Source organism: Aotus nancymaae, unplaced genomic scaffold (assembly GCF_030222135.1).
Source record: "Aotus nancymaae isolate 86718 unplaced genomic scaffold, 86718_ANA_hifiasm-v0.15.2.pri h1tg000040l, whole genome shotgun sequence".
NCBI lineage: Eukaryota > Metazoa > Chordata > Mammalia > Primates > Aotidae > Aotus > Aotus nancymaae.
The window spans coordinates 55204899-55232684 of NW_026988454.1; the positions used below are offsets into that span (position 1 = coordinate 55204899).

Here is a 27786-nt window from a genome sequence, read left to right on the forward strand (position 1 = left end):
AAGCATTATTAAACATCTGTATATAACAGTTATTGTGCTAGGGGCTAGATATCCTGATAATAAGGCCCTGCTTTCAAGATGCTTCAGTCTAGCAGGGAAACAGATATGTAAAAGCATAATTATAATAAGAGAAACATGGTGTCTAAAGCATTACTCTAAGGAAGAAATGGTGAACTATTTTGGCAGGGATACACTAGTACAGGCTTCTCAGAGAAGGTGAGAATGAGTAGGAGTTTCTCAAATACTTCCGAGCAAGAGATAAGCGCTATGAGAACAGAGAGATGTGAAGCAACATGCTATGTTCTTGGCACTGGTACTGTGGCCTTGGCCTTGGCCTTGTGGAAGATTAATTGTAAGGCAGAGAGCAAGAGATAATGCTGAAGAGGCTGTCAGAGGCCCGATTGTGAAGAACCTTCTCAACCATGCTCATAACCATGGGGACTTCAGCCTGTGGACTCTGGAAGTCATTCAAATATTTACCCAGAACAATGAGCTGATCAGATTTACACCTTAGAAACCTCCCTCGTAGTGTGAATGATGGACTAGCCAGTGAAGATTGAAAACAGGGGCACTGCTTGGAAGATCACCACAGTGGTCTAGACAAGAGAGTAGTGGATAAATAAAGGCTGTCTTGCCTTTATTTGAAAAGGATTTGCAGAGAACAAGGATGAACTGAGACTGTGGTCATGGAAAAGAGAAAGAGAGGCCAGAACGGCAAGTGGAATAAAACTGACTTGGTGACCAGTCAGTTGGAGGTGAGAAATGGCAAAGAGAGAAGCTCCATCCTGAGATATGGATGACTAAGAATACGAATGGGTTACTCTGGACATTTTAAAAGTGAAATATCTGTGAGTGCACAGAGGGCAGATAGAGACGTGAATCTGCAACTCAGAGGATAATCAGGGCCAGAAAGGAATTCAGAAGTCATTAATGCTTAGGAGGTAGGTAGAAGTAGATATTACTGTACAAATTCTGAAGTAGCACACCAATATTTTTACTATCGGTTTGTCTAGGACCATTGCTGTTTATGCTTGTGTCCCAGAGTGATTACTAAAAGTTCTCCCTTTCATGTGCAAAAGACCCCAGGTTGAACCATAAAATATATGATCACCCTAGATATTGGTTATCACCCTCACATAATCTACCTTTTATGTACTATATTACCAAGACACCCTTTGCACTTTTATATCAAATATGTACAAGAATGATTTACTGTTGAGGTAAGCAAATGACTAATACATTTGTGATGTAAACCACCAACTGGTTTACAGTTGCAAGGTAATTTTTTAATTTCAGCTTTTCTTAAACCAAGGCATATTTGTTTTACCATGTGCCTATGTCATTATTTTTCTTTCAGGCAAAGTTACAGAAAAAAATAAGCATTCAAATAAGCCATCACTGTAGGTTAGATTCAGTAATCTCACAATGTAAAGGAATAGATGGGTTCCTCTTTGCCACTGATTGAGTCATATATACAGTATATCAGTATCTATTTATCTCTATCTACCTATATCTCAGCGCCCTCTGGCGTTTGTCAGAAAGAAGAGGTTTTCTTACAGGCATGACGTTTTTCAGCTGTCTCTCATCACTTCAGTTAAAGATTCCATATCAAAAAATAGTAAGTTTAATGACACAGGAATAACAATTGAGCTTTACTTTGAAGTATAAAGCCAAAGTAAAAACTAGAGGTGTTATGCTTTGCAAATATAACTTAAACTGGATCAAAGATGAATTTATTAAAAATTCTAAATTTTTAAATGTTTGTGTCCATATTTTTTAAAAGCAGGGAGGAGTAACATTAAGATTTATTTTAGTTTCTGCGTATTTAATTCCAAAATGACCACAAATACTGTTTCTCTGGAAAGCACTGGAACAACCCAAGAAAAAGACTAGAATTGGAGGAAGGAATATCATGACTCAGAAAGCGGTGTCCATTCAGAGAGCCCACAATTTATGAAGGGACTGATAACCCCATTACCACTGCACAGTGGGCTCCATGACTCCGGGAACCCTGCTCTGTAGGGAGGGGATTACCGACCTGCCTGGAAAAAAGCCTCTGGGCATGTGTTTGCTATAACACCATTTCTGCATTCTCTTCCCTGACCATCTGAGAGGGCCACTCGCTTGGGTTATTCCTGGGGAGTGTAAAAATGTTCCTGGTAAAATCATGGCATCATCCTCTGAGTAAAATGCTGGGTGAAAGGAGGCAAGTCTGAAACAACCACTTCCCTATCCTCAGGAAACTGTACAATGGGTCTACCAGCGCTCTGTGTAGCAGATCACCCCACAGTTCCTACAGCAGTTTTTAAAGAGCTGAGCCAAAAAGCACCAGACAAGGCAAGTGGGCATTTTACTAAACGCCAAACTAAAGAACTCCTCTTCCTCTTAAATATAACCCATAGATCAGCCTTTCAAATCCCAAAAGGAAGTACATGTTGCCCATGCTGTGCATACAGGGTGGTGTCCTGGCCTCGAATCATTTCTGTGCTCTTAGATCACGTTCTGTCCTTCACCACGCACATGAAAACACATACATACCCACAGACATCCACACAAACCCTTTCTTCAGAGGCCACATTTGATTTGGGCATTATTTTTGACAAATACTGTGTGAGATCTCTGAAACAGGATCTCCCAAGTTGAGAGAATAGAAGCAGCTTCTCGGAGAAGAGCTCCATTCACACTGAGCCAAATCTGCTTTAGCAGTTATTTGTACACAAGTGCCATCAATGTTGATGGGAATTTGGAATGAAGCACTGAAAATAGCATTTAGCCCAGTGAGAATAATCCTTGAAATCTCTGTGGTAGTTCAATTTCAGCAGTGGTTGGACCACCCAGGAGCCACTGGAAGCATGGTGCATTTCAAAATCTGCCTATTTTTTCAACAATTTTCTCTTTGAAACTTTAAGCTCTTCAGTCAGCACAATGTCAAAATGATCAGCGGACATGGGCGATTTTCTAGTCCAGCACCTGGAGATGCAGTAAAAATTCAAAGAACAAATTACATATGAAAGGCAGTTGGTTGGGATTGAACTGTGACTGATGGTATAGGAACAGCACCTGATTTTATTCTGTCATTCTAAAACTGGCCATCAAGTGCAGTAACTCAGGAATGGAAAACCAAACATTGTATGTTCTAACTGATATGTGGGAGCTAAGCTGTGAGAACGCAAAGGCATAAAAATGATACAATGAATTTTGGGGACTTCGGGGGAAGCGTGGAGTGGGTAGGGATACAAGACTACAAATACGGTGCAGTGTATACTGCTCCAGTGATAGGGGCACCAAAAGCTCACAAACCGCCACTAAAGAACTTACTCATGTAACCAAATACCACCTGTACTCCAATAACTTAGGGAAAAATTAAAAATTTGAAAAAAAACAAAACTGGCCATCACATTGGCCTTCATGTATCATTTTTGGGACCATTTTATATGTTATAGAACTTTCACATGCCAGGAAGATGTATGTTTATGGAATACACTGTGCCTGCTCACCCTCATATGTGCTTATACAACATTCTTTTCTCATAAATTTAATCCAGGCTTTATATGGGTTATTTGTAGGAAAATCAAGCCTCCAGAAAAGGGCAACTGGTTTATAAGGAAAGCATGGACACCATTAACCACACAAGTCAGCTTGTAGAGCAAGCCCATGATATGAGGGATAAAATCCAAGGTAAATATATTCTCTTCTGGTTCACTTTAATATCAAGGAAACACTCATGTTATTAACAACAGTAGAAATAATGACTACTGTTAGGTGTTTGCTGTGTGCCAGGAACTTGCTGATACAGCATTATGGGTTTAAACTTGTATAAGGTCTTCATTTCAAGTTTGTTTATCTGGGATTTCTGAGCACTCATCCCTGCTCCCTATCTGTTGATGTTCAAGAATCAATGTATAAAATCATTACCTTTTTAGGCATTTCACAGAATACCCTTCTGACAGAGGAGACTGCATGCTATGGTGTCTCTAAAACGCAAAAGTTGAGTAGGAGTCACAGATTTTTCTCAGTTACTTGCAGGGAAAAACATTGGCTTTAGAATGCCAGTAAACTGTCAGTTGATTCAAGTCATCACAAGCTGTTTCTATGATGGGCTTTCCCAAAGACCAATCAGACAACTTGCTTGGGCCGCCAACCCAGAAGAAAAGGAAGGAGGAGGGCTGTGGGAGATTTCTTTGTCCTAAAGCATTGTGAATGATTGTACCTTCCTTCTTGGAGGTTTACTTAAATTTGTGCTCTCACTTCCAATAAATGCAGGATAATCGTGAAGACTGTCTTAACAGTGCACTAATAGCTAGCCTGCAATTTACCAGCAGAATGCAGCAGATTTCATCTGTTCTAGGACAAAGATTTCCTCGGGTGAGAGTTTGCTAAGATCCAGTATCTGCATTTCCATAGTTTTTAGTATACTATATATTAAGGGCTGGATGACAACACCAAGTGCATTCCAGGGCACAATGGCAGTAAAGGGACCCACAGTGGGAGATTCATGTCTTTATACTGGGGCATATTCCATGCAAAGGGATACATAAAAGCAAGATTAATCATTTGTCATGTTTCCTTTGGTGCCTATAATAAACAATAAAAGCAAATGACATGCAATTCAAACACTCCTCACTCACATCCTCTCTCATGTCTCATATTTTTGCATTTCCTGACAAAATGTTCTTTTTCGATAGTATTTTAGAGTTACTATTGATTTGTTCAAAAAGTAAGATTGAACCTAGAAGATTACATGACCTTATCCAACTCATAAATAAATGCCTCTCTAGGCAGCAAATGTCAGGACCCTAGTAAGCCATTCAGAGAAAATAATTCACCTTTGCTATTGTAACCCATATTTTGATTCAAAAGTGTTTCATTTGGAAATGATCTGAATCCTCTTATTTGATCATTTAAGCATGGGAAAAGATGAAAAAATACAAAAGAAATGTAAATGAGAATAATTTCCATCAGTTTTTAACTTTTTAAAATAATGTATGAATAGTCTCCATAGACCAAAGGCAAAAATACTATTGTCTGTATTCCCCTTTTCTAATTTATACTGCAAGTGGCTAAACTAAACAGGCCAAAATGATAAATAGAAGACTTGCATCAAAATGCCAAAAAATTTAGCATTGCAAATGCTAGAGCTTAGAAAAAAAATTTACATTTAGTTTATTTCACTGGTTAATATTTTAGACTTTACTTAAAGAGTGAATGTTTCATCTCTTTATATAATTCTGGAATGCTGTACAACACCAATTATATGTCATTCCTTATTCCCAACCATCTCTAAAATAACCACTGGTGACCTTCAAGCTATTATCCACATAAAATACAACCCCTTATCCTGGTATGATTTATGTGACACCAGTGTTTGTTTACCCATCTTGTCTGGCCAACCACATAGATCATAGTAAACCAAAGACACACAGTTTCATTTATGCCAGGAAGATAAAATGCTTCCTCTTGGAGCTGTAGCAGAATGAGGTGACAATTACATACCTTTCTTCTCATCGCATATAGTAAGAATGAGGGATTCAAAGATGTATTTCAGTCTGCTAATATTTAGACAAGTCACCTAATCCCTTTGAGCCTCCGTGGTTTCTCCAGTTCTAAAATCCTCGACCTGACTTATGGAAGTGGGGTGAAAATGACCCAGAATAGTCACACTCTAGAAGGCAAATAGCAATTGCCAAAAAACAAATATTAATAAGCAAAAGCTCCATCATATTATAATAAACCCCCACTTTATATTTAGCCTGTGAAATAATCTGAAAGACTCATCTGGACAGCTATTAATATGCTCTCATTTCGGCTTAAAGCTTTGGTCAAATCTTTGTCTAAAATACAATTCATAACTCCTATACATTAATAATCTTACCCATGACAGGAGTGATCTCTGAGCATTTTCTCCAGGTTAAGTATTTTATGTAACAAGCTAATCAAATACCACAGATTTGGATGCCTTGAATTAATATTTAATGCTAAATATTAGCATTCTCGAATCACTGTGGAAACCAGATGAGGATGAAAGCAGAGAAGGCTTTGCATTAGCCAGTTGCCATTCTGAAGACACCACATGGGAAGCAGAGAAGAGTGGTTTCCTTGGGTCTTCTTCCTTTGTGGAATAGGTGATGAGCTCCCATGCTCACTGGGATTCACAGCATGAACACTGGTGTGCTGCCTTTGAATAAGCCTCTCTTTCCATTTCAGGATCAGCCCTGCCCTTTGCCCACCAGCCCTCACTCCCTTGCATTTCTAGTGCCTGGTCATCTCTCCCTGTTGCCTTGTTTCACCATGTTCTTCCTTTCAGAGATCAACAGCAAGATGCTCTATTATGGGGAAGAGCATGAACTTAGCCCCAAAGAAGTCTCTGAGAAGCTGGTGTTGGCCCAGAAGATGCTTGAGGAGATTAGACACCGTCAACCATTCCTCACCCAACGGGAGCTCGTGGGTGAGGAGGCAGACGAGGCCCATGAATGTAAGTGTATTCCTCTTGTAGCTGACCCAGCACATGTTTGCCCTCTTTGTGGGTCCAAGAGCGGACACTAAATCTAGGGCAACATTTAGTCAAAGCAACCAATTTCCAGTGTTCAGAACCATTTAGAATCTATATGTGGCCACAGAGAATCATTCAGGACAATTTGACTTTATAACCAAGAGTTTTAGATTCAGGCCCAACTTTGAGCCCTTGAGAAACAGCTGAGATGCCAAATCTACAGCAGTTGGTGAAAATGTATAAAACAGTAGAAAGAAGGTTAAAGGAAATCAATTCCCGCAACTACATTAAAAGAAATTTTATTGAGAAGGCAGGAATGCTACAAGCCCAGAAACATTCATGTAGTGAAGACCGTGAATGACTTTCAATTATCTTTTAGCCTCCAATGGAAATTTAACATTTCCTTTAATGATGAATGTAGGCACCAAACCATAGTAGTATCTATCGCTTGATCACTATATCAGCTATCACTTACTCTTATAACAAGTCACCCTGATCGCATTCATTTAAAACAATAACCATTTATTGCTCATGCTTCCATGGGTTGGCAATTCAGGCTGGACCTAACCTGGACAGCTCACCTCTGTTCCATGTGACAATTATTGGCTGAGCTCACTCAGATGTCTGAGTCTGGCTGGGAAAGCTGGGCCTCTCCATTCATGTGGGCTTAACTCAACAAGGTTAGTCCAGGTTGTTCACATGGCAGCAGCTTTAAGAGGGCAAGAATGAAAAGCACATGATCTCTTAAGCCTAGGCTTGGAGCTCAGCAATGTCACATCCATTACTGATCAAGACCCGCCCAAATTCAAGGAATACAGAGATATACTCCACTCTTGATTGGAAGAGTTGCAAATAATTGACTTAATCTACACAATCAACAAAATAAATCACAGATTTGTATATTATATTTTAGCTGTTGCTGATATCTCATGACACTGTTTAAATTCACCAATAACTCAAAATTATGGTAGCTATTATAGCCACCTCTAGATCTTGCTACTTATGAGATTAGTAAAGAAGTATATACGTTATTATATTACCAAATATATTAGTCTCTTTTTAAGTTCCATATATTTTATATTATGCATTTTAGAACACACTGTAAGAAGCCGTCTGAAGGCTTCATTAGATTACAAAGGGACTAATGACACACAAAGTGTCAAAGGGCAGTAGGTCGTTTTCCCACAATTGTCACTATCAACTTCTGCTATCAATTATTGTGATACTGTAGAAAAACATTATTGACAAACAGGTTTATTACGGTGGCAGATGTGTAAAGTCTTAGAAACGGTAAAAACCAAAGAAGAATCTCAGGCTCCAGTTCTGAGTCAGACTCAAAAAGGCTAGAACTCTGGTGTCAGTCACTGTCAGATGTTTCCAAGCTCATCGCCTACTGTGGAATTTAACAAGCCTGCCCTGGAGAAGCGAGATCAATCACATCTTCCACTCCGCCTCCTTCCACCTAGAATGCATTTTCCAACACTTTCTACACTCAGCCAGGAACTTTTGTGCTCTGCTTACAGTGATGGAAGAAAATCTCAACAAGACAAACTAATATTCCCTGAAGAAAACAGAAATAAAGGCATATATTCAACACGTGTCTGAGCAGAGAATGAAAGACTCATGCAAAATTTAAGAATATCATATCATTGCCATTTAATCTTTTTTCCACCAATATCATGGTTTGGATTTGACCTAGTAGAGCTAACTAAATGGTTGCTTAGAGAAACTACAGAAAATGAGTGGTTATGAACATTATTTTGCCTTATTACTGACCAGATAATTCTGGGGTTTTTTTTAATAGTAAAAACCATAGTATACCGAAGTCCTCTTTACACAGTAAAATTATTAATAATCTGGATAATAATAAGCACAGTATAATGACATGATTTTCACACAAAGCACACCTCTGTGGGAAAACTAATCAAACCCTTCTTTCAAATGACTATTATCCAAGGGTTCCCAAACCCTAAAAGCTATCATTTTTTACTTCAAATCTAAAAGGTGGAGCTATTTTTTGTGAAGAATAGCTTCAATCTCCATCGCTAAAGAAGGCATGGCCTTAGAATTTTGCACCTTTGCAAAACGCTGGGAGGAATAGGAGAGGGCAGGAGAAAGCCACACTGAGCCTCTGTCTCCGTTTCTTCCCAGTGCTGAGCCAAGCTGAGAGCTGGCAGCGGCTGCACAATGAGACTCGCACTCTGTTTCCTGTCATCCTGGAGCAGCTGGACGACTACAATGCTAAGTTGTCAGATCTCCAGGAAGCACTTGACCAGGCCCTCAACCATGTCAGGGATGCTGAAGACATGAACAGGGCCACAGCAGCCAGGCAGCGGGACCACGAGGTACAGTGGACATCCACCGCCAATGCGTTTCAGGCGTAAGCAGTGTGACAGTACACCAAGAAGGGGCAGTTGATATAAAGATTTTTAAATATTGATATATTTAAATACTTATATTTTAAAATATTGGGGTTTTTTTGCTGCTATAAATTACCAACGTAAGTGTGTGTTCCTAAAATCAAATTGAAACTGATAATTGTCTAGTTCTTGCTTTGGTAAGAATGCAGTAGTTCTGGTGCTTTTGTCCATGTATATGGATCTGTTGTTCTTGCAAGTGGGTAAGCAATGCATAACTTTTCTTATACTGAGAGCACTAGAAGGCCAAAGCAGCTCAAAACCATGTGTTCTGGGTATGTGTAATTTTTGAAAAGGCACAATAAGTAAATCTCACAGTCTGACTGGTCAGCAGCTGCAGGGATAAGGAGACTAATTGCTAAGGCCACGCAAATACAGAGAGGTGAGGAAAATTTCCAGACATGGTCGTAGCTTGCAAAGGTGGTCACAGCTTACAAAGATGGTCATCTCATGGGGCCAGAATTTGTGCATGCCCACACCTACAGGGCTGAGAACTAGTAGTGGTCACGTGTCCACTCCAAGCAATGCATGTACTCACGACCACCACTCTCAAGAGGGGTCATCTTTTAATAGGATGACATATGCATGTTTGAACATACTTTAAAAGATTAGGGAGAAAAGAATACTGTGAACAAATAGAAACCAATTATGAAAAAATTCATGAATTCAGTTACGTAGTATTGTGGTTGGCAAAAGCCACTTAAACTAGGCTCTCCAGAGTGATTTTCAGTCATCATTGCACCTCAGTAAGAATCCTTGTAAAATTTCTTAAATAAAAGTGAATTACACTCATCACGACTACTTGCTAATGGGAGCAAACCCCTAGCCAATATTTTTTAGAGTAATACAGTTGGGATAACATTTTTTTGTTAAGTGAAGGCATGATTATCTTATACAATAAAAGTGTAACACAAGATACTGTTTCAAAAGAATCACTGGGACTTGCCTCACCCTTGAAGTTCCCCTCTTTCCCCTCCTCCACACCCAGTCAACCACAGGTTCCTCCCAGGTTTACTATCTGACATGTTTTAGCTCTCTTCCTTCTTTTCCATTCCTCTACAACTTCTCTAGTTCTGGCTTTCATTGTGTCTCAACCAAAACAGTCTCTGCTTCTCTCTCCTCCATTCTTGCTTCCTTCCAAGCCATCCTCCCCACCCTGCCAGAGCAGCTCACCTTAGTCATAGCCTGACCACAACTGCGTGTGCTCATCAAACCTTTCATTTTCTCCTCATCACCTATAGTAGTGCTTTTGACGCTGCAACTTGTGAACCATTTCGTGGGTTACAAAATAAGTTTCATGGGTTGTAATCAGCAGTTTTTGTAAAGAATAGAAAGATGAAATCAAGGGAATAGAAAATATTAAAGTGCAACACATATAGTAAGGTAAGGTTTCAGCACAGTTCTGCCTTATAGATGTGTACCAAGTTGCAACATACAATTCATTGTTAACCTCTGAAAGACACTATCCTATAGAAGAGTCTATGCTGTTTCATGTGGCACTCGGGACTCCCTCTGATCTGACCCTACCAGCCTCCTCAACCTCACCTCTTAATGTTCTCTGCCTCACACATTAGGTTCAGGCAATATCATACTACCAGTTATTCCACCTGCCTGGAATGGAGACCGCTTTTTCTTTTCTACTCATCTGGCTAACCTCACTTATCCTTTAAATCTTACCTCAAGCATCACTTCTTCCAGGAGACCTACCCTATACTCCAATCCCATGACATGTTTTGCACAGCTCTGTTTCTGAATTGTGATCATCTGCTAATGAATCTGTCTTCCTCACTGAACTCAGGGCTCCAAAAAGTAAGGGAATCATGTCTTCTTTGTCTTTGAATCATGGAGCATTTAGCACAATGCCTGGCACAAAGTAACAACTCAGTAAAAATGTGTTGATGTAATGAAAACCTTAAAGACTTTCCAATTTAGGGATCCTGTAGTTTTGTCAGATTGTGCCCAAGTTTATCGAAGATGCATTTTCAGGGCTAAATAATAAGTGATTCTTCTCATCCTGAAAGATTTAAGCCCATACCCCTAGCCTGCAGGATAACACTATTCTATTCCCAAGAGAAGATTTATGGTATTTGAGTAAGAGAGGAACAACCTGCAACCTCATGCAACAATTCCCAGGGTTCACTAATGAAGACCCAGAACCATGTTCAGTACTGCAAGCCCGGAAATGAGAAGTGGATCTGCCAACCCAGACTGGTCCTGGTAGGACAAGGGCAAGAAATAACCTGTAGGAGACCCCAGTCAGACCACAGCTGTGCCCTTAGCCTCAGGGAGTAATATTTATTGCTGTTACTAATACTACTGATAGTGGTAAACTGTATTTGGTTCTCATTTTAGATGGTGAGTTGTCGATCTCAGCCAAGTGCTTTGTCTTCCATGTAGCCTTGTGCTAGAGAACACATATATTGTGTGTTAACATGTTCAATTCTCTTTTGATTCATTTTTAGGAATAGATCTTACCTCCAAAAGTCCTTTGTAAATTTCATAATCAGGAAGGGTAACACACAGTCAAGAAACTGAGAATCAAAGTATCTGCATAGGCACAAAGCAGCTGATTTGCTACTGGTTGGTAAATGTCAGTGTGTATGCAGGGCACAGTGGACTTTGTAAATGTAACAAGCAAGAGGACAGCGTTACCTAGATGAAGACACTTCAGTTCTAAAAGTGAATGATTGCCAAAATAGCTTTTAAATAAACTTACACAGTCTTTTTTTTTTTTAAGCCTTATGCATATGGCTACCAAAAATTTGGCATTTTTGATTGAGACAGATGGTAGTGCTCATTTTAACTTTACCAAACAAACCCTTCTACTGCATACAAATGAACAGCATGAGCAAGATTTCAGGAAGGGAACAGCATAGCACTGAGGAATCTGAAAGCCCTGCTCTGTCTTGGTTCTCCCTCCTCTTCCTAACCTTTGGATCTGGCATTAGCCACAGCTGCACCCCTTTTGCCCCCATCTCCTCCCTCAGTGACTTCACCCAATCTCACTGTTTCAGTCCTTAAAAGGGATTGATTTGTGGGTCTGCATCCTTATTTAAAACTGAGCCCCACAGCAGAACTTTCATATTTGTGTCTGTCTGCGGGATTAGCCACATGGATTAGCCTTGCGATTACCTGCTGAAAATCAACACCGTTTTTGCTCCAATTTCCCTTCCTATTTTCTCATTCTTTCTCATTCTTGTCCAGGGCTCTCCTCTCCCTTCCAAGTCCCCAGACTCTAAGTCAGCCCCTCCTGTTCTGGGGTTCTGTGAGCTGTGATTTCTCCAGTCCTGTATCTCACGTGTGGATATTTTGGACTGCCCCTTGCCTAGGCTACTGGCTTCTCTCCCCTTCAGGTCACTGCCAGATTCGATTTCAAGGTATCTCTCTAATTGGATAGAAACTACATAATTAAACTTCATCAAATGCCTTCAATGGCTTCCTACTTAAGAAAGGTAAATTCCTCAGCCACCCATAGTCTGAGTCCACCTACTGTTCCAGTGGTATTTCTTGACTTTCCTACAAACTCTGTGTCTTAGCTGCTGGAGACCATGCACTTTTTCTTGTTACTGCCTTTGCTCATGGTGTCTCCTTTGTTCATCTCTCTCATCCTTGTGTAATTCTGTCTAGCCTTTAAGCCAGGTTAAGTGTCTCCCTCCGTAGAGCGCCTCGCCTACTCATTTGAGTCCAGTGGTTCCTACATTGCTGCAGTCTTATATCCTTTTGAGAATTCAGTGAAAACTATGGAACACATGCACACACACACACACACACACATATATCCCTGCCATGAGAAAAATGTGCACTTGTTTACACGTATAAGATTGACAGGCAAATTCAGGTAGTCCATCTTAACACCAGGTTTAAAACACTGGCTCTGTGGCTCAAGCCTGTAATCCTAGCACTTTGGGAGGTCAAGGCAGGCGGATCACTTGAGGTGAGAAGTTTGAGATCAGCCTGGTCAACATGGTGAAACCCTGTTTCAACTAAAAATACAAAAATTAGCCAGGCATGGTGGTGCGTGCCTGTAATCCCAGCTACTTAGGAGGCTTAGACAGGAGAATCGCTTGAACCTGGGAGGCGGAGGTTGCAGTGAGCTGAGATTGCACCGTTGCACTGTAGCCTGGATGACAAGAGTGAAACTCCGTCTCAGAAAAAAAAGAATGCTGGCTGCCAGAAGGAGTCCTTCCTTCCTCTCTACTGGTGCAGCCACTGGTTGTACACCTGGAATGACCACCAGGCTTCATCACAGTCAGCATATATTCTTCTATGTTCCTGTCTGGGACTCACTTTTAATTGCTGAATGCATAACTGTGTGTGTGTGTGTGTGTGTGTGTGTGTGCGCGCGTGCATCTAGTCTAACCCCACTAGACTGTGAGCACCCGAGGACAGCACTCCTGCCTTGCACAAATTGTATCTTCTAGCACCAAACACGATAACTTGCATTTGTTACATTTGTTGATGAACGGGTGGATGGACAAATGCTTGGCGCACTCTCAAGTAATACAGATTTGATTTACGTACACTGGTTTTTCATGATTATAAATACTCATTTATTTCATATTAACTTGGACTTCTAAATTACTAAACACTACTTTCACCATTCTTTTGCATACTTTTGCATGTTTAAATAGCATGAAATTTTAATTCCTTCCAACAAAATTTAAAATCCAACTTTTTATTTATAATCTTTCCTACACCAAATAGATTGGAATGGATCTGACCTTACTGGAATGTGACTCTGTGTTTTAGAAAACAAACCTAAGTGGGTGCTGCTGCTGCTGCTGCTGCTGTTGTTGTTGTTGTTGTTGTTGTTGTTGTTTTGAGACAGAGTCTTGCTCTGTCACCCAGGCTGGAGTGCAGTGGCACAATCTTGGCTCACCACAACCTCCGCCTCCTAGGTTCAAACAATTCTCTTGCCTCAGCGTCCCAAGTACCTGGGATCACAGGCACGCACCACCACACCCGGCCCAAACTTAAGTGTTTTAATTTCACATTTCACTGTTACACCTACAGCATGGACTAGAAAAGAATAACTCCCAAATTTCAGTTCTCATACAAAAGCAAAAAAGAACCCACATAGCTTAATCATTTTGACATGTGCCAACAGTAGCCATACAACTAGCAATTACATTGTTTTTTCATCTTACTTCTAATCCCAAAGAGTAACAGAATGATTAAAATCTTATCAGATGAACATGAGATTCTATATTTTAAAAGTAAAATACTCTTTCAAAAGCACTGTTTAGGGATTCTCATCTATTCAAGCTTTACCTTCCCAAGACTGTTTCTTCCTTGGGGGGGGCAGGGGGATCATGGAACTCTATTTTTTTCATATATGATATGCACAGTGAAGCATATTAAATAGTAATAATTATGTCATTTTCATAATTATTCGTTTTCAACATTTTACTTTGTTCAAGTTGACCATTTTTCTGTGGAAATATATTTGTTTCAAAGGTAATTTTATTCATTTCTGTCTAATGCTATATAAGGTAAGTGAGAGAAACTCATTAACTTGAAGCATGTCATTTTTCATCTACTGAAAATAAGCTTATCATACAGTGCTATTAGCAACAGCTTTGAAGTCTGGCTCTTACTTAAGGGTGTTTAGCGGTGTTCTCCCACAGTCACCCAGAGAGAACTTACAGAAGGGGTCATAGCTCATACACTATAAAAGGAAAACAGTTATGTGAAAGGTAACTAATATCAACCTTTTTTCAACTCCCTTCTTTTACATACTTTAACCCACATATTTTACAGTATTGCTTTTGTGCACAGCCGTGTAACTCCCTGTCTTTGTAGAGATAAGAATAATTGACCTCAGATAGTCACACTGTATTAGGCTTGATGGATATTGAGGGGAAATTGATTATTTTAAAATGTTCTTGCGTTAAGAGGATGTTCAAATGTGATTCTTTTCTGTCTCTAGACCTACATCTACCCCATAGCAACATATTTGGAGAAGATGGGTTCCATTCTTCCTTTTTACTAAGTCAGGAAAGACTGCAGGGAGTAAGAAAGGACATTAAGATGAACTTAGGAAGTTTTAAAGTATTTCCTTCTCTGTCTAGGCTTCTATAATTATTTCTATGATATCCTAGATTACACCATAATGTATATTTCAACTCTAACTTAAATTACTATTTCTAAGGTAACTTCAACTCATTTTTCACTCAAATTGTAAAATGAGTCTTCTACTTTTCCCTCCTAAAATTTCTTCCTGTGTTTCTTTCAAACTCTGAACTCATTGGAAGCCCCGTAATATTTCTTCAGAATCACAATGTCCCTGCCTCTAGAACCTAAAAGTGAAGGTAGCAATTAAAGTAGTCATCAAGATATGTATTAACCCTTAATTTTCCTTCTCAAAACATCTGAGCATTTACAATCAAGAGCTCTGAGTGGTATGAAGCAAGATTATAATTTTATGCTTTAATAAAATTATAATTTTATTAAATTATACCTGTCTCTGTTGGGCCATTTTTAATTTTTAAAAGGACATTGAGATTATTTTTGAATATTGTCTGTTCCTGTCCAAATGGGTTGTTTGTGTCAGGCCCAGAGCTGGCAAATGATAAATGCTTTTTGAATTAATTCATATTCCAGTCACTGCAAATATAGAGCCTGCGTTCAATCCTGTCTCCATAGTCCCCCTTTATATTCCGGAAAAAGAGTCAAATAACCTCTTTAAAGTGCTAGCTGTCTTTGAGATGACAATGTTACAATAATCCTCAGTGCTTCTAATCTCCCAAGGTTCTTACTCTTGTTATCTCCGTATTATAAATGAGAAAACAACATCAGACAGGTAGCGTTCCCCAAAGGCACACAGCAAGGATGGAGTTGGGATATGATCCCAGATTTGTCTGAGTCAAAAGAGAGCAAGTTAACATTTACCGCTTTCCCTAAAGACACGTTCACTTCACTCTCCCTTGCTCTTCCTTCCTGCAGAAGCAACAGGAAAGAGTGAGGGAACAAACGGAAGTGGTGAACAGGTCTCTGAGCACATCTGCGGACTCTCTGACAACACCTCGTCTAACTCTTTCAGAACTTGATGATATAATAAAGGTAAGGACGCACGTGACTTGTTCAGGTATTTCTAGCAGGTTACAACGGCAGCTCAATGTCACAGAATAATAATAAATTCAGATCTATCAAGTGAGCAGGCATTTTAAAGACCAGATGACTGAATGTTTTAGTTTCTTGCACTGTACGATGGCCACCAGCCACACATCACTACTTAAATTTAAACTACTTAAAATTTAATAAAATTAAAATTTTAATTCTTCGGTCACATTAGCCACGTTTCAGGTCCTCAGCAACCACATAGCTAGCAGCTAGTATATACAGTAACACAGGCATCGTGCAGAAACAGGCATTGTGCCACTGAATATAGTAGAACTTCTTGCAGAGAGTTCTATTGAAAGTGCTGCTCTCGATCCATGCTACTCACTCTTTACTCATAAAGTTGTGTTTAATAAATCTGGCATTCAAAATCAATAAAAGTCACATTTTGAAAAGTAGAAAATTTCCAATAAAATGCAGTGAACCAAACTATCATGAAATTACTCTCAGCTCATTTTTATTACCTTTTGAAAGATAACACTTTAAGGTCATTTGATTGTCATCTCGTCCTTTGACTATTTCAGCACCAAACACCCTGTCTTGCTCTCCAGCCCGACTCCCATCACTCTCCTTGGTGACAGCAAAATCCATATGGATGAAGTCACCAACTCTCTGACCTCTGGCTCCTTGAACTCATCCTCTCCAGCAAGCTTATCCTTCAGTCCACCTCTGTTATCCCACCTATGGCCCTACTCAGACCTTGTTATCAGTAACATTACCTCTTCCCAAACCCTAGTTTCAAGCACCTCCCTCCCAGAGCACCAACTCCTATCTCATGTACTCTAGAATGCCCACTCTAGTAATTCTCTGGTCACGTGGAGACCTCCCTGATTTTTTTACCCTACCCCTCTCACATCCTTTCTTCCCTCCTTAAGCAGCTTAAATTATCAACATAATCATTCTTTCAAAATACCCTTAACTACCCTATCTGCCTGTTCCTCTGTTGTACCTACTGAGATTCCTGACTCATTCCCAGCATCATGGCCATACCAGAGCAGCTGCATGCAACTGGTGGGAATCTACTTTCCTGCAATCAGTTCTGCCTGGTGAGTTTGCTTCCTGCTTTATGAAAAATTAGAAACAAGCAGAAGAGAACTCCCTTCATCCTTCCTCCCCAAATCTGCCAGCCCGCCTGCATCTGCACCCACACCTCTGCCTCCCCTCTGTTGTAAGTGTTCCTCCTCCTGTCTGGCCCCGTCACTGTGCTCTGAACCCCATCCTTCCTCACCTTGATAACGGGTTGCAGGATTTCACTCCTCAAGTTATGCCCTCTCCCTTCTGAATCATCCAGGTCTTATTCTTTACTTAATCATTACCATCAACATGCAAACATGCCTTACTATCTCCTAACCATCAAAAAGAAAAAAAGCTCGTTTAAAAAAAAAAAAAAAAATCCTTCGGCTAGAAGCAGTGGCTCATGCCTGTAATCCCAGCACTTTGGGAGGTCAAGGTGGGCAGATCATCAGTTCAAGAGATCAAGACCATCCTAGCCAACATGGTGAAACCCTGTCTCTACTAAAAATACAAAAATTAACCTGGGCACGGTGGTGCGGGCCTGTACTCTCAGCTTCTTGGGAGGCTGAGGCAGTAGAATCACTTGAACCCGGGAGGCGGAGGTTGCAGTGAGTCGAGATCACACCACTACACTCCAGTCTGGCGACAACGCGAGACTCTCTCAAACAAACAAAAAAAATATATTTTTTTTCTAAAGCTTGCATCCCCTCTAACTTCTGCCCTACCACTCTGCTCAGCTTCAAAGCAAAATATCTCAAGAGTGACGTATCGTTGCTGTTTCTACCTCCCAGACTCCCACTGTCTCCTATACTCGGCCGTTTCCGAAGGGGATTCCAACCCCCTTCACTGAGACTGTTCCTGTCCAGGTCACCAGCGACCCTCCTGCAGCCAAAACCGTGGTCGCCTGTCTCTGCTGGGCTTTTTCAGCCTTCCCTCCTCTAAGCACCAGATGGCGCCCTTGTCCTGGCTCCTCTGGTACCCGCTCACAGCTTCTCCCCTGGCAGGTGGTTTCTTCCCAGCCCCCTTTACTAGCTTCTCTTCTGCACACCCTCTAAAGAGTCAATAATTTAGGCTCTGCAGGCCCTATTTTTTCTTATCTTTCTCTGTTGTTGTTTTTTGTTTGTTTTTGGTTTTTTTTTGTTTTGTTTTTATAACCGCTTAAAAATGTAAGATGTATTCTCAGCTCAGGGTTATACAAAAACAGGCTTTGGCTGGGAGCAGTGGCTCACGCCTCTAATCCCAGCACTCTGGGAGGCTAAGGTGGGAAAGATTGCTTGAACCCAGGAGTCTGAGACCAGCCTGGGCAACATAGTGAGACCCCTCCCCCATCTCTACAAAAATATAGGTATTTTTTTAATTAACTAGGCATGGTAGTGCATACCTGTAGTCCCAGCTGCTCAGGAGACTGAGATGGAAGGATCACTTGAACCCAGGAAGTGGAAGCTGCAGTGAGCCTTGATGGTGTCACTGCACTCCAGCCCGGGTGACAAAGTGAGACCCTGTATGGGAAAAAAAAGGATTTGAGCTGCATTGCCCCTGGGCCATGTTGATCTCTGCTCTGGATAGCTAATGGCTCTGTGCATGGTCCTGGGCCCTCTTTTCTACCTGTACTCTCTCCCTAGCTGATCTCACTGACTCCCATGGCTTTAAGGAACAATTACATACCAATGATTACACAATTATACCTCTAGCTGTGACACTGCCACTGAGTTCCAAACTCCTATATCCAAGTGTTTACTTGACATTTTCAAGTCAGAACTCAGTGTGATTGTAATAAAGTCACAATCTCATCTACCATGTATTAGTAATAGGCACATCAAACTTGACATGTCTTGAATAAAACCCACTCCCTCCCCATCTCAATAAATGGCACAACCCAATTGCTCAAATCACAACTCCAGGGTCACTACTGCTTTCTTCTTTCTCCTTATCTCTAAAATGAATCTTGATTTCTTTTTTCTTTTTTTTTTTTTTGAAACATAATTTCACCCTTGTTGCCCAGGCTGGAGTGCAATGGTGTAATCTCTGCTCACTGCAACCTCCGCCTCCTGAGTTCAAGCAATTTTCTTGCCTCAGCCTCCCGAGTAGCTGGCATTACAAACATCCGCCACCATGCCCAGATAATTTTTTGTATTTTTAGTAGAGACAAGGTTTCACCCTGTTGGCCAGACTGGTCTTGAACTCTTGACCTCAGGTGATCCACTGCCTCGGCCTCCCAGAGTGCTGAGATTACATGCATGAGTCACCGCACCGGGCCTTGAATCTTGATTTCTGACCACTTCCAAGTCTCTACTGCTACTCTTTGGTGCAAGTCACCTCATCTGCAGTTTAAATTGCCACCAGAGCCTCCTTGCTGATCCATTTGTCTCCACTCTCGTCCTTCAAGGCTTATTCTCTGTGCAGGAGCAGAACAATCCTTTGAAAACATAACCAACATTATTTCTCCTAAACATACTTTACAGTGGCACTTAAAGTAAGAAACAAGCTCATTTTATCATGGCCCATGAGACCCTACATGACGCAGCTCAGACCCACTTCTCTGACCACATACCCAGCTCTCTTCTCACTCACTACACCACACCCCAACAAACTCCTCTCTGTGTTACAAACATACCATACTTATTTCCTGCCTTGAGACCTCTGCACCTGCTGCCCTCAGATCTTCAAATGACTGGTGTCCTTATGACTCTTCCATCCAAGTGAACCCCTTACCCCCACTCACTCCTCATCCCATCCCACCTGTCAGTTATTCAAAATGTCTTTTACTACCTAAAATTAGTTTATTTGCTTATTTCATCACTTGTTTATTATCTGTCTATCCCCCACTTAACTGTAAATTCCTTGAAAATGGAGACTGTGTTCAAAGGTATTCTACCTCCTAAAACAGTGCCTGGTCCATAATGGGCACACAGGCAAAATTTGTTGATTGGATGAATGAGTAAAAGTGGTATGTCCATTGTCTATTTTCCACTTACACAATTAAAAAGCATTTTTTTCCAAGTATTATTTCCCAGATGACCAATCAAAATGGCTAGAGGTTTAATACTGCCTCCACAAAAATAAACCCTTTGTACTAGGAACCCTTTGTGCTACATTCTGGGATTACAAAAATAAGTTAAACTCAGTCTCTGCCTCCCAGGATTGTATGATGTGGTGAGTTAAACAACCACTTAATATTATTACAATCATGTGACACATGAATGAATAATAAAAACACTTGGCAACACTTAACACGTCCTGAGGAAGTTAGGGATGGCTACATAAAGGAAGTGATATTTGAGCTGAATTTTAAAGGAGGAGTAGAGCTATTCCGGGTAGATTAGAGAGGAAAAAAAAGAAAATTATTCCAGCAGGGGAAAATATGTGCAAAGGTAGAGGGACCAGAAAAATTTATGGGGCATTAAAACAACAAGCAGTTGGTCAAGGTTACACCACAAGATATAGGGGGTTGGGGGTCATGAGAATTGATGAAATTGGCGAAAGAAGAGTGGTCAGTTGATGAAGCCATGCTTAGAAATTGGACTCATTCCTGCAAAGCAACTGGCTGATTCTGAGAAGGGAAATAACATGGTCAGACTTTCTTAATAGAAAAATTACCTTTCCTGCAAGATAGTAGAGAATGGATTGGAATACTAGAAGACTGCTCTCGGAGAAGGAAGTTAGATCACTCAGGGGAGAGAGGAAAGAGTTGGGAGTCAAACACCAACTTTCATGATCTCTTTCCTGGTCAAGGAATGAGGAGACCCAGGAGACAGCACGGTCACGGAAGCCAGGAAAAGAAAGAGTTTTAAGCAAAGACAATGACCAACACTGTAGCAAACCACAGATAGAGCCAGTAAATAAAGGTGGGAAAATGGCAAGTGGATCTGGCTATTTGGGGCCAGGTGTTGGTAATCTCGGCAAGAACAATTTCCGTAAAGTGCACTGTGTCAAAGCAAGAGAAAAAGCTAGAAGGGAGCCTAGAGTGAAAGAATAGGTTTTTTGTTTGTTTTTTGTTGGGAGATACTTGAGCATGTTTATATCTGAGAAGAGTCAGTAGCTAGGAAGCAGGAATGAATAACAGGGTTACCAAGACAATGGGGCAGCATGCTTTATACAGAAAATGAACACTTTTCCTCTTAAAATTGGAGAGACATTTATGTGTAGGTGTAGCTATAAATCATGTATAGAGTTTGCGGGGAAGGGCTGGGGGCTGATAGCAAAAAGTTGGGGAAATTCCTGTTCATTGGTGTTGGAGTCTCTGCGGGGGTTACCAATAAACAGTGCCCCTTTCCAGAACCCAAGTTCTAAACAGGTTGAAACATAAATAAAATAGTAAATACCCAGACCAAGGAGGTTGCCTTATTTCCAAAGCTGCTAAGCAGCAGGCATGGCTTTAGGTCTCTTAGCCAAGTGGAGCAGCTGACATTCAGTCCCAGAATTAGGCAGCTGTGCCCACCCAGACAGGCAACACCCTGAGGCTTAGATGGGAGTTCTGCCCAAAATAGCTTTTATATGGAGGAACACAGGAAAACTCAGGCTTTCTGCTGACAGCTTGCTCCCAGGACAAAGAAAGGTGGAGTTGAGCAGAGCCTGTAGAGTTAATCTTCCCAAATTTACCCATCAAATCCATCCCTCCCCTCTCACAGGAGTAGAGTGAGGAAAGGGGTAAAGAGGTCTGGAGTTTCACTCACTGGGCTCCCTGCATATAGAGGAGACATCAGAAGTGTGGAAGAAGTGTCCCCCACTAACAGTTGATGACCTCCAAATAAAACAAAAAAGAAAGTGATCTGTTTAGAATCAGATGCGGGTGGGTGAAGGAAATGTTGACTTAGGAGTAATGACAATGTTTAGAATCACTATTTGGGTGACTAGGAGAACAAATCCCTGCAGCATTGAGGGGCCATCCAAGGCCGAAAGTCATGGGGTTGCAGGAACATCCATCTCCACAGTTGCATATCTTTAGGCAAAATCATAGGTATGTGGTTGGATTAAAAACCAAGAGAGCCTGTGTCACAAGGTGAGTTTCAGGAAGTAGTCAACCACATGAAATGGAGCTGAAAGGTCAGATAAGAGGAGAACGGAATGATGTCATTGGATTTAGCAACCTAGATGTCGTTAAGCGAACTTCTCTTTTGGTGGAGTAATGGAGTAGAAATCAGATAGGAATAGGTCAAAATGGGGAATATAAAGTGAGAGAATAGAAACAACATATATAAACAACTTCCCGTTTTTGAAATAATTTGCTATGAAGGGAGCAGAAAAGGACCGTGGTAACATTATAGAAATGTGTAGATAATCGAAGGTTTTAGCTTAGTTTAGGTTTCAGGTCTGCAATGGTAGAGCATTTCTGGGTTGTGAACGCCAGGGAAGCAATCGATAGAGAAGAAAGCACTGACCATGCAGGATAAATAGATATCTACTCAGAGCATTTCAGACTAACGCGGATCTGCACTGACATTTACTGACCTTCAAAATAAGAAAGAATAGAGATTAACTTTTGGTACCTAGGAAAAAATGTTTTAAGTTCTTCTAAATTCAATTTATTTATTTAAAAAAATGTTTTTCTTTAGAATGCATCAGGGATTTATGCAGAAATAGATGGAGCCAAAAATGAACTACAAGTGAAACTATCTAACCTAAGTAACCTCAGCCATGATTTAGTCCAAGAAGCTATTGACCATGCACAGGACCTTCAACAGGAAGCTAATGAATTGAGCAGGTAATATCCTGGTTTTAAAAATGCAAAAATCTACATGGGCTGAAGAAAATGTTACTATTCAGTTCCATATGCCAGAGCTACTGGGATACAATTTTGGCAGGTTGGTTAAGGATGCGTATGCTTATTTGTTGATATGTCGATTGGTTGTTTGGTCCATCTGAAAGTTCATCATTACTCATTGCCATTGTTTGGGGGAGATGGTCTTTTTGATTTTAAAAAATCTGTTATATTAAAGGCCTGTGTTCCAGGAAGAGAAGGGTGTTTGTTCCACAATTATTAGTAGGATGAATGAAGACTTTTTGGTTAGGGGCATAAATGCTATATAAAATATTATCAAATAAATCAGATCCTTTAGACGGTCTAATTCTAACATCACCTATTTATTTCATAGACAGCATTATCTTTCCACACCGAAGTGTCTTAAGTAAAGCTGGCTGGGAATTGGCAATATAACTGACTTCTGACAAATACTCCACAGTGCCCAGCAGGAACTATTTTATTTCAACACCTGTTAAGAGAAAATCAATTGGCAATTTTCCTCCCAGCACCTAGAAGAGAGTCACACAGCCCTTGGACACTCAATTAATGTTAATTGAAAAGTACTGAAAGATCGGAATTGAATTCATGACCCTGAAATAATAGGTAAATAATGAGATCATTATAGAGAAAGATTAGAAAAAAAAAAGACCAGTAAAGGTCATGAATAAAATAAGAACCAATATTAACTTCTGTTCAAAATATAAATCACTTTCTTATTCTTGATTGCCAAAATTTGCAAACACTCTTCCAAATCTCCTATGAAGAGAAAAAAAAAAGAGATTACATAAAATCTTGGTATATGAGTGGGTGAGACAGTGCTATATCCTGCTGGGTATCATGGCCCTAGAAAATTAGCTTTTGATGAAGGCAATAAAATGGAGCTTAGAAAAAATGCTGTTTTGATAATATGCTATATTGGCAGAATATTGTTTTTGAGATCCATCTTATGGCTCTCTTCATTATTCTCTGTCATTTCGGTAACTACATCCCATTCATTGGCATTCCAAAATATAACACCTGCATAATGCCAGTCTGCAACAGTGTTCCAGCATGATTCTAAGACAGTTACTACATGCTTTACATGAAACATGATCCAAAATATCAATCACCCTCAAGTCCTTTTTTATTTAGAATATTTCTGACTATATGTTCAAGAAAGCATTTCAATTTAGAGACATCTTTATTCAAAATGTGAATATCCTTCCACATCTATCAGGTGTACACAATGATTTACATGCTGTGCTCAAACAAAGATAAACATAATTCATTAAGAAGCTTCCATTTCAATAACACATTTTTTAATTTGAATATTGAGGTAGTACTTGTTCCGTGCCTAGTAATAAAAGCAAAGTCATAAAGGCTTTGTTTCATGCTCATGTATCTTACCACTCTCATGAGCAAAATTTAAAATATTAATAATATTAATACATATTTGTAACATCTCATTTCTTTTTTCCCTTTCCTTTAAAATGTTTTCTTATCTGTCTTCCCCAGATTTTGCTCTCTGAGCCATTTTCCAAGAAGAGGTTGTGGGGAGGAACAGGTAGTGAGTATTTAGATTAGAATCCCCTCTGCAGAACAGAGCCACATGACTTCTATAGGCCCTAGGCACTTTTTTTTTTTTTTAAGCAGAATCTCATTCTATCACCCAGGCTAGAGTGTAGTGAGTGTAGTGGCATGATCTCGGCTCACTGAAACCTCCACCTTCTGGGTTCAAGCAATTCTCCTGCCTCAGCCTCCTGAGTAGCTGGGATTATAGGTGTGCGCCACCAAGCCTGGCTAATTTTTGTATTTTTAGGAGCGACATGCCAGTCCAATCCCAATTCAAGAAGTGGTGTAGGTGTAATAATAAACCCTGATGATTACCAGATGCCAGGCTGGTCTCAAACTCCTGACCTCATGATTTGCCCACCTCAGCCTCCCAAAGTGTTGGGATTACAGGCGTGAGCCACTATGCCTGGCCACCAGGCACTTTTGCCTTGGTGAGTTCCTCTCTTTATAAAAAAATTAAAACCTTTATTTCATGTCTGCATTGGTATAAAGATTAACACCATTATTATTTTTATCCTCATTTTTTCTTCTGATTAAGAAAAAATGAAAACATTTTTGCAGGTCCTTGCTGTGCCTAATAAATAAGTCAGCCCTTCTGTAGAGCAGGTAGAATGATGATAGACTTGGACAACAGAGAGGGAAGTAGCCAAAGAAATACAGAGAAGGTTGCTCTGAGTGTAAGGGAGCATACAGGGACTGGAACTGGGTGCAGGAGACTGAGGAACAATGACTGAGCTCAACAGGTCAGGTGGTTTGAAAACAGGAGCCAGTGAGGGATCTGCAATGTCATATACCGGGTCACAGAGTATATGTGGAGGTTACTGACGAACCAGGTAATGATACTAATCATCGATGTTTGGGACCGAGAAAAAAATAAGGAATTGGTGGATTTAAGATTGAACAAAATTAAGACAAAGGATTTAGATGAACTGTGGAAGTGGAGGTTAGAGTTTGCTTTACAGAAGCAGTAGAGGTATTTGTCAATAAAATGAATTATGTGGGTATACATAGAGTTTTAAAATCCCAATTCAGGAAATGGTGTAGGTGTAATAATAAACCCTGATGATTAGCAGATGCCAGGCATGGCATACCAAGCATTTACATATTTTATCCTGTTATATCCTACATTATTAGCCCCTGTGTGTGAGTGCCCAGTGTGTGATGGGTACTCAGTAAATGTTGGATTAACCTTACACAGGCCAGAGAGGAGCAAAGGCAGAGACTATGGTGTGGAAGGGCAGGGGTGAGGGTAGACTGAGCTGGGGCTGTGTGCTGAGGAAGGGCTGGGTGCTGAGACCAGCTTGGTCATAGAGACCCCAACCCAAGTGGTGCTGAAGGAATTAAGAAGCAGATACACAGAGAGAGTGCAAAATTGGGAAACAGAGTGGAACATCAGGGGACTGACAGCATTTCCCAGCTGAAAGCCCAGAGCAGACTCTGACCCACATATTTATTCTTTGTGAACAAGTGATTATTTTTAATAAGCAGGTGCTCAGTGTTTCTTCATAGAATAAAGATAAACAGGCAGATAGTGCCTGTTCACTACTAAAATAGAAATAAGCTAGAAAGCACTCTTTGCAAGTCAGCAATGGGGGCAAGGTCATATATTCTGCGTTTAGGAAACTGGTTTAACTAGTGCATGACCGGTACATATTGCTTACTTGTTCTAGCAATTTTCTGCCTGGGGATAGTTCAGTGTTTCTTGCCATTGCCTCTCAGCAAACGACGTGTACTCCACCACACACATGTCAAGACCTTCTCCCAACAGCTGGGGCTGTCTCATTCCTGAGCCCCAGGATGCAGCCAGGCCTTAGGAGTGAGACAAACCTTGACAATATGTGCCCTAGACAAGCTCTGCATACTCTCCCAGAGCCTTGGTTTCCTCTGTGGAAAGGAAATGACAATGCTGATTTGGATAAGAACTTGGTAATGATGATCATGGGTTCATTCCTCTGCCTGACATCCATCACATAAACAAATTCCTGCTGGAAGAGGAGCAGAGGCTGTTTGTAAATCGTCATTCCTTTTTCCTGCTGCTACGGCCAGACAGGCAGCTGTCACAGAACCAAAATGGGGTTCAGCAAAGACAGAAGAATGCAGAGCAGGTGTGACCCTCAAGAAAACCTTGCCACGCCAGGTGACTTTGAATAACAGGAAGGAAGCATCTGTGATCCTAGAAGTATTTTAAAATAAGCATTAAAAATGGCCCCATTCCCCAAAAAGGTAAGAAGGAGAAATAACAATGTTTGTTTATTAACAGGAAGTTGCACAGTTCAGATATGAACGGGCTGGTACAGAAGGCTTTGGATGCATCAAATGTCTATGAAAATATTGTCAATTATGTTAGTGAAGCCAACGAAACAGCAGAATTTGCTTTGAACACCACTGACCGAATTTATGATGTGAGTGTTCCCTTAAAGTTCATTTACACTTTGTGTTTTCCACTTTATGACTTTTCTGCTTTCCCATGTCGTCTCTTGAACTTCCAGTGTGAAATACAAATGGCAGAAAGAGTGGAAAGGGCAGGGGAACTAAGGAAAGACCATTTCATGAAGGCCATGAAGGTTTCAGTCTGCAGGTTCTTCAAGATGTGCTGTACTCCCATCGGCAAATGCTATTTTCTTTGACAATTTGGTATTTTCAGTCAAAGTCCCTGAAAAAAAAAAACATATGTATTTAAAATTAGTTTCTGCTGGTAGAGAAGATGCTTTATGCATGCATTTAGATTTTTTCAACTCAAAATTATTTATTACGTGGCGTCTATGTGACAAGCCTTGGCCAGGGCTTTGTTCTAGGTTCACTTAATCTTTCAAAAAAAAAAAATTACCTTGAAAATGCCAAAGGCATTGCTTTCTCATGGTAACATTTATATCTGACCTTAATTTTGAGCTGTGAAAATGAAGCTGAATGAATTTTGCTTGGTGTTTAGCAGATAAACTGTGTCATTTAAATCCTGCAACCATGAATAGCTTACTTCTTCTGCTGTCATTTTTACTCTCTCCTCCCAATTCCTCTGTAGGCGGTGAGTGGGATTGATACTCAAATCATTTACCATAAAGATGAAAGCGAGAACCTCCTCAATCAAGCCAGAGAACTGCAAGCAAAGGCAGAGTCTAGTAAATATCTTCACTTTCCTATCTCCCTTCTAATGTACAGCTGCTTCTGTCCTTTCATACATGTAGACAGAGATTTCCAAAATCTAAGATTAAAGAATAAATAATATTATAACTAAATAACATACAATAGTTCCTGCTCAGAGTCATGTTATAAAAGAGTAAAAACTTGATACTTAAAATTGTGATTTAAAAAAAAACAACAACTGCCAAGTAGTAAACTACATGGAAACATATGGCTATCTCACCTATCGAGGATATTCCTGCTAATCAAATAGGCTGATTAGTAGAAACTTACCATAAATACCAGTTTTTAAGGGGAAATGTCATAAAATACGCTTA

The 27786-nt window shown here is 40.3% G+C and overlaps 1 protein-coding gene across 4 annotated transcripts in view; it reads left to right on the forward strand.

The window, feature by feature from the left end:
- LAMA4 (laminin subunit alpha 4) overlaps positions 1–27786 on the forward strand; it is a 151472-nt gene that overhangs the window by 76420 nt on the left and 47266 nt on the right. For all 4 annotated transcript variants that reach the window (XM_012438425.2, XM_012438424.2, XM_064360768.1 and 1 more), the window contains 7 exons: positions 3567–3678; positions 6305–6472; positions 8642–8835; positions 15853–15969; positions 22593–22741; positions 26592–26733; positions 27351–27447. In XM_012438425.2, coding sequence (XP_012293848.2) covers positions 3567–3678; positions 6305–6472; positions 8642–8835; positions 15853–15969; positions 22593–22741; positions 26592–26733; positions 27351–27447 — 979 coding nt within the window. The remainder of the gene's footprint in view (positions 1–3566; positions 3679–6304; positions 6473–8641; positions 8836–15852; positions 15970–22592; positions 22742–26591; positions 26734–27350; positions 27448–27786) is intronic.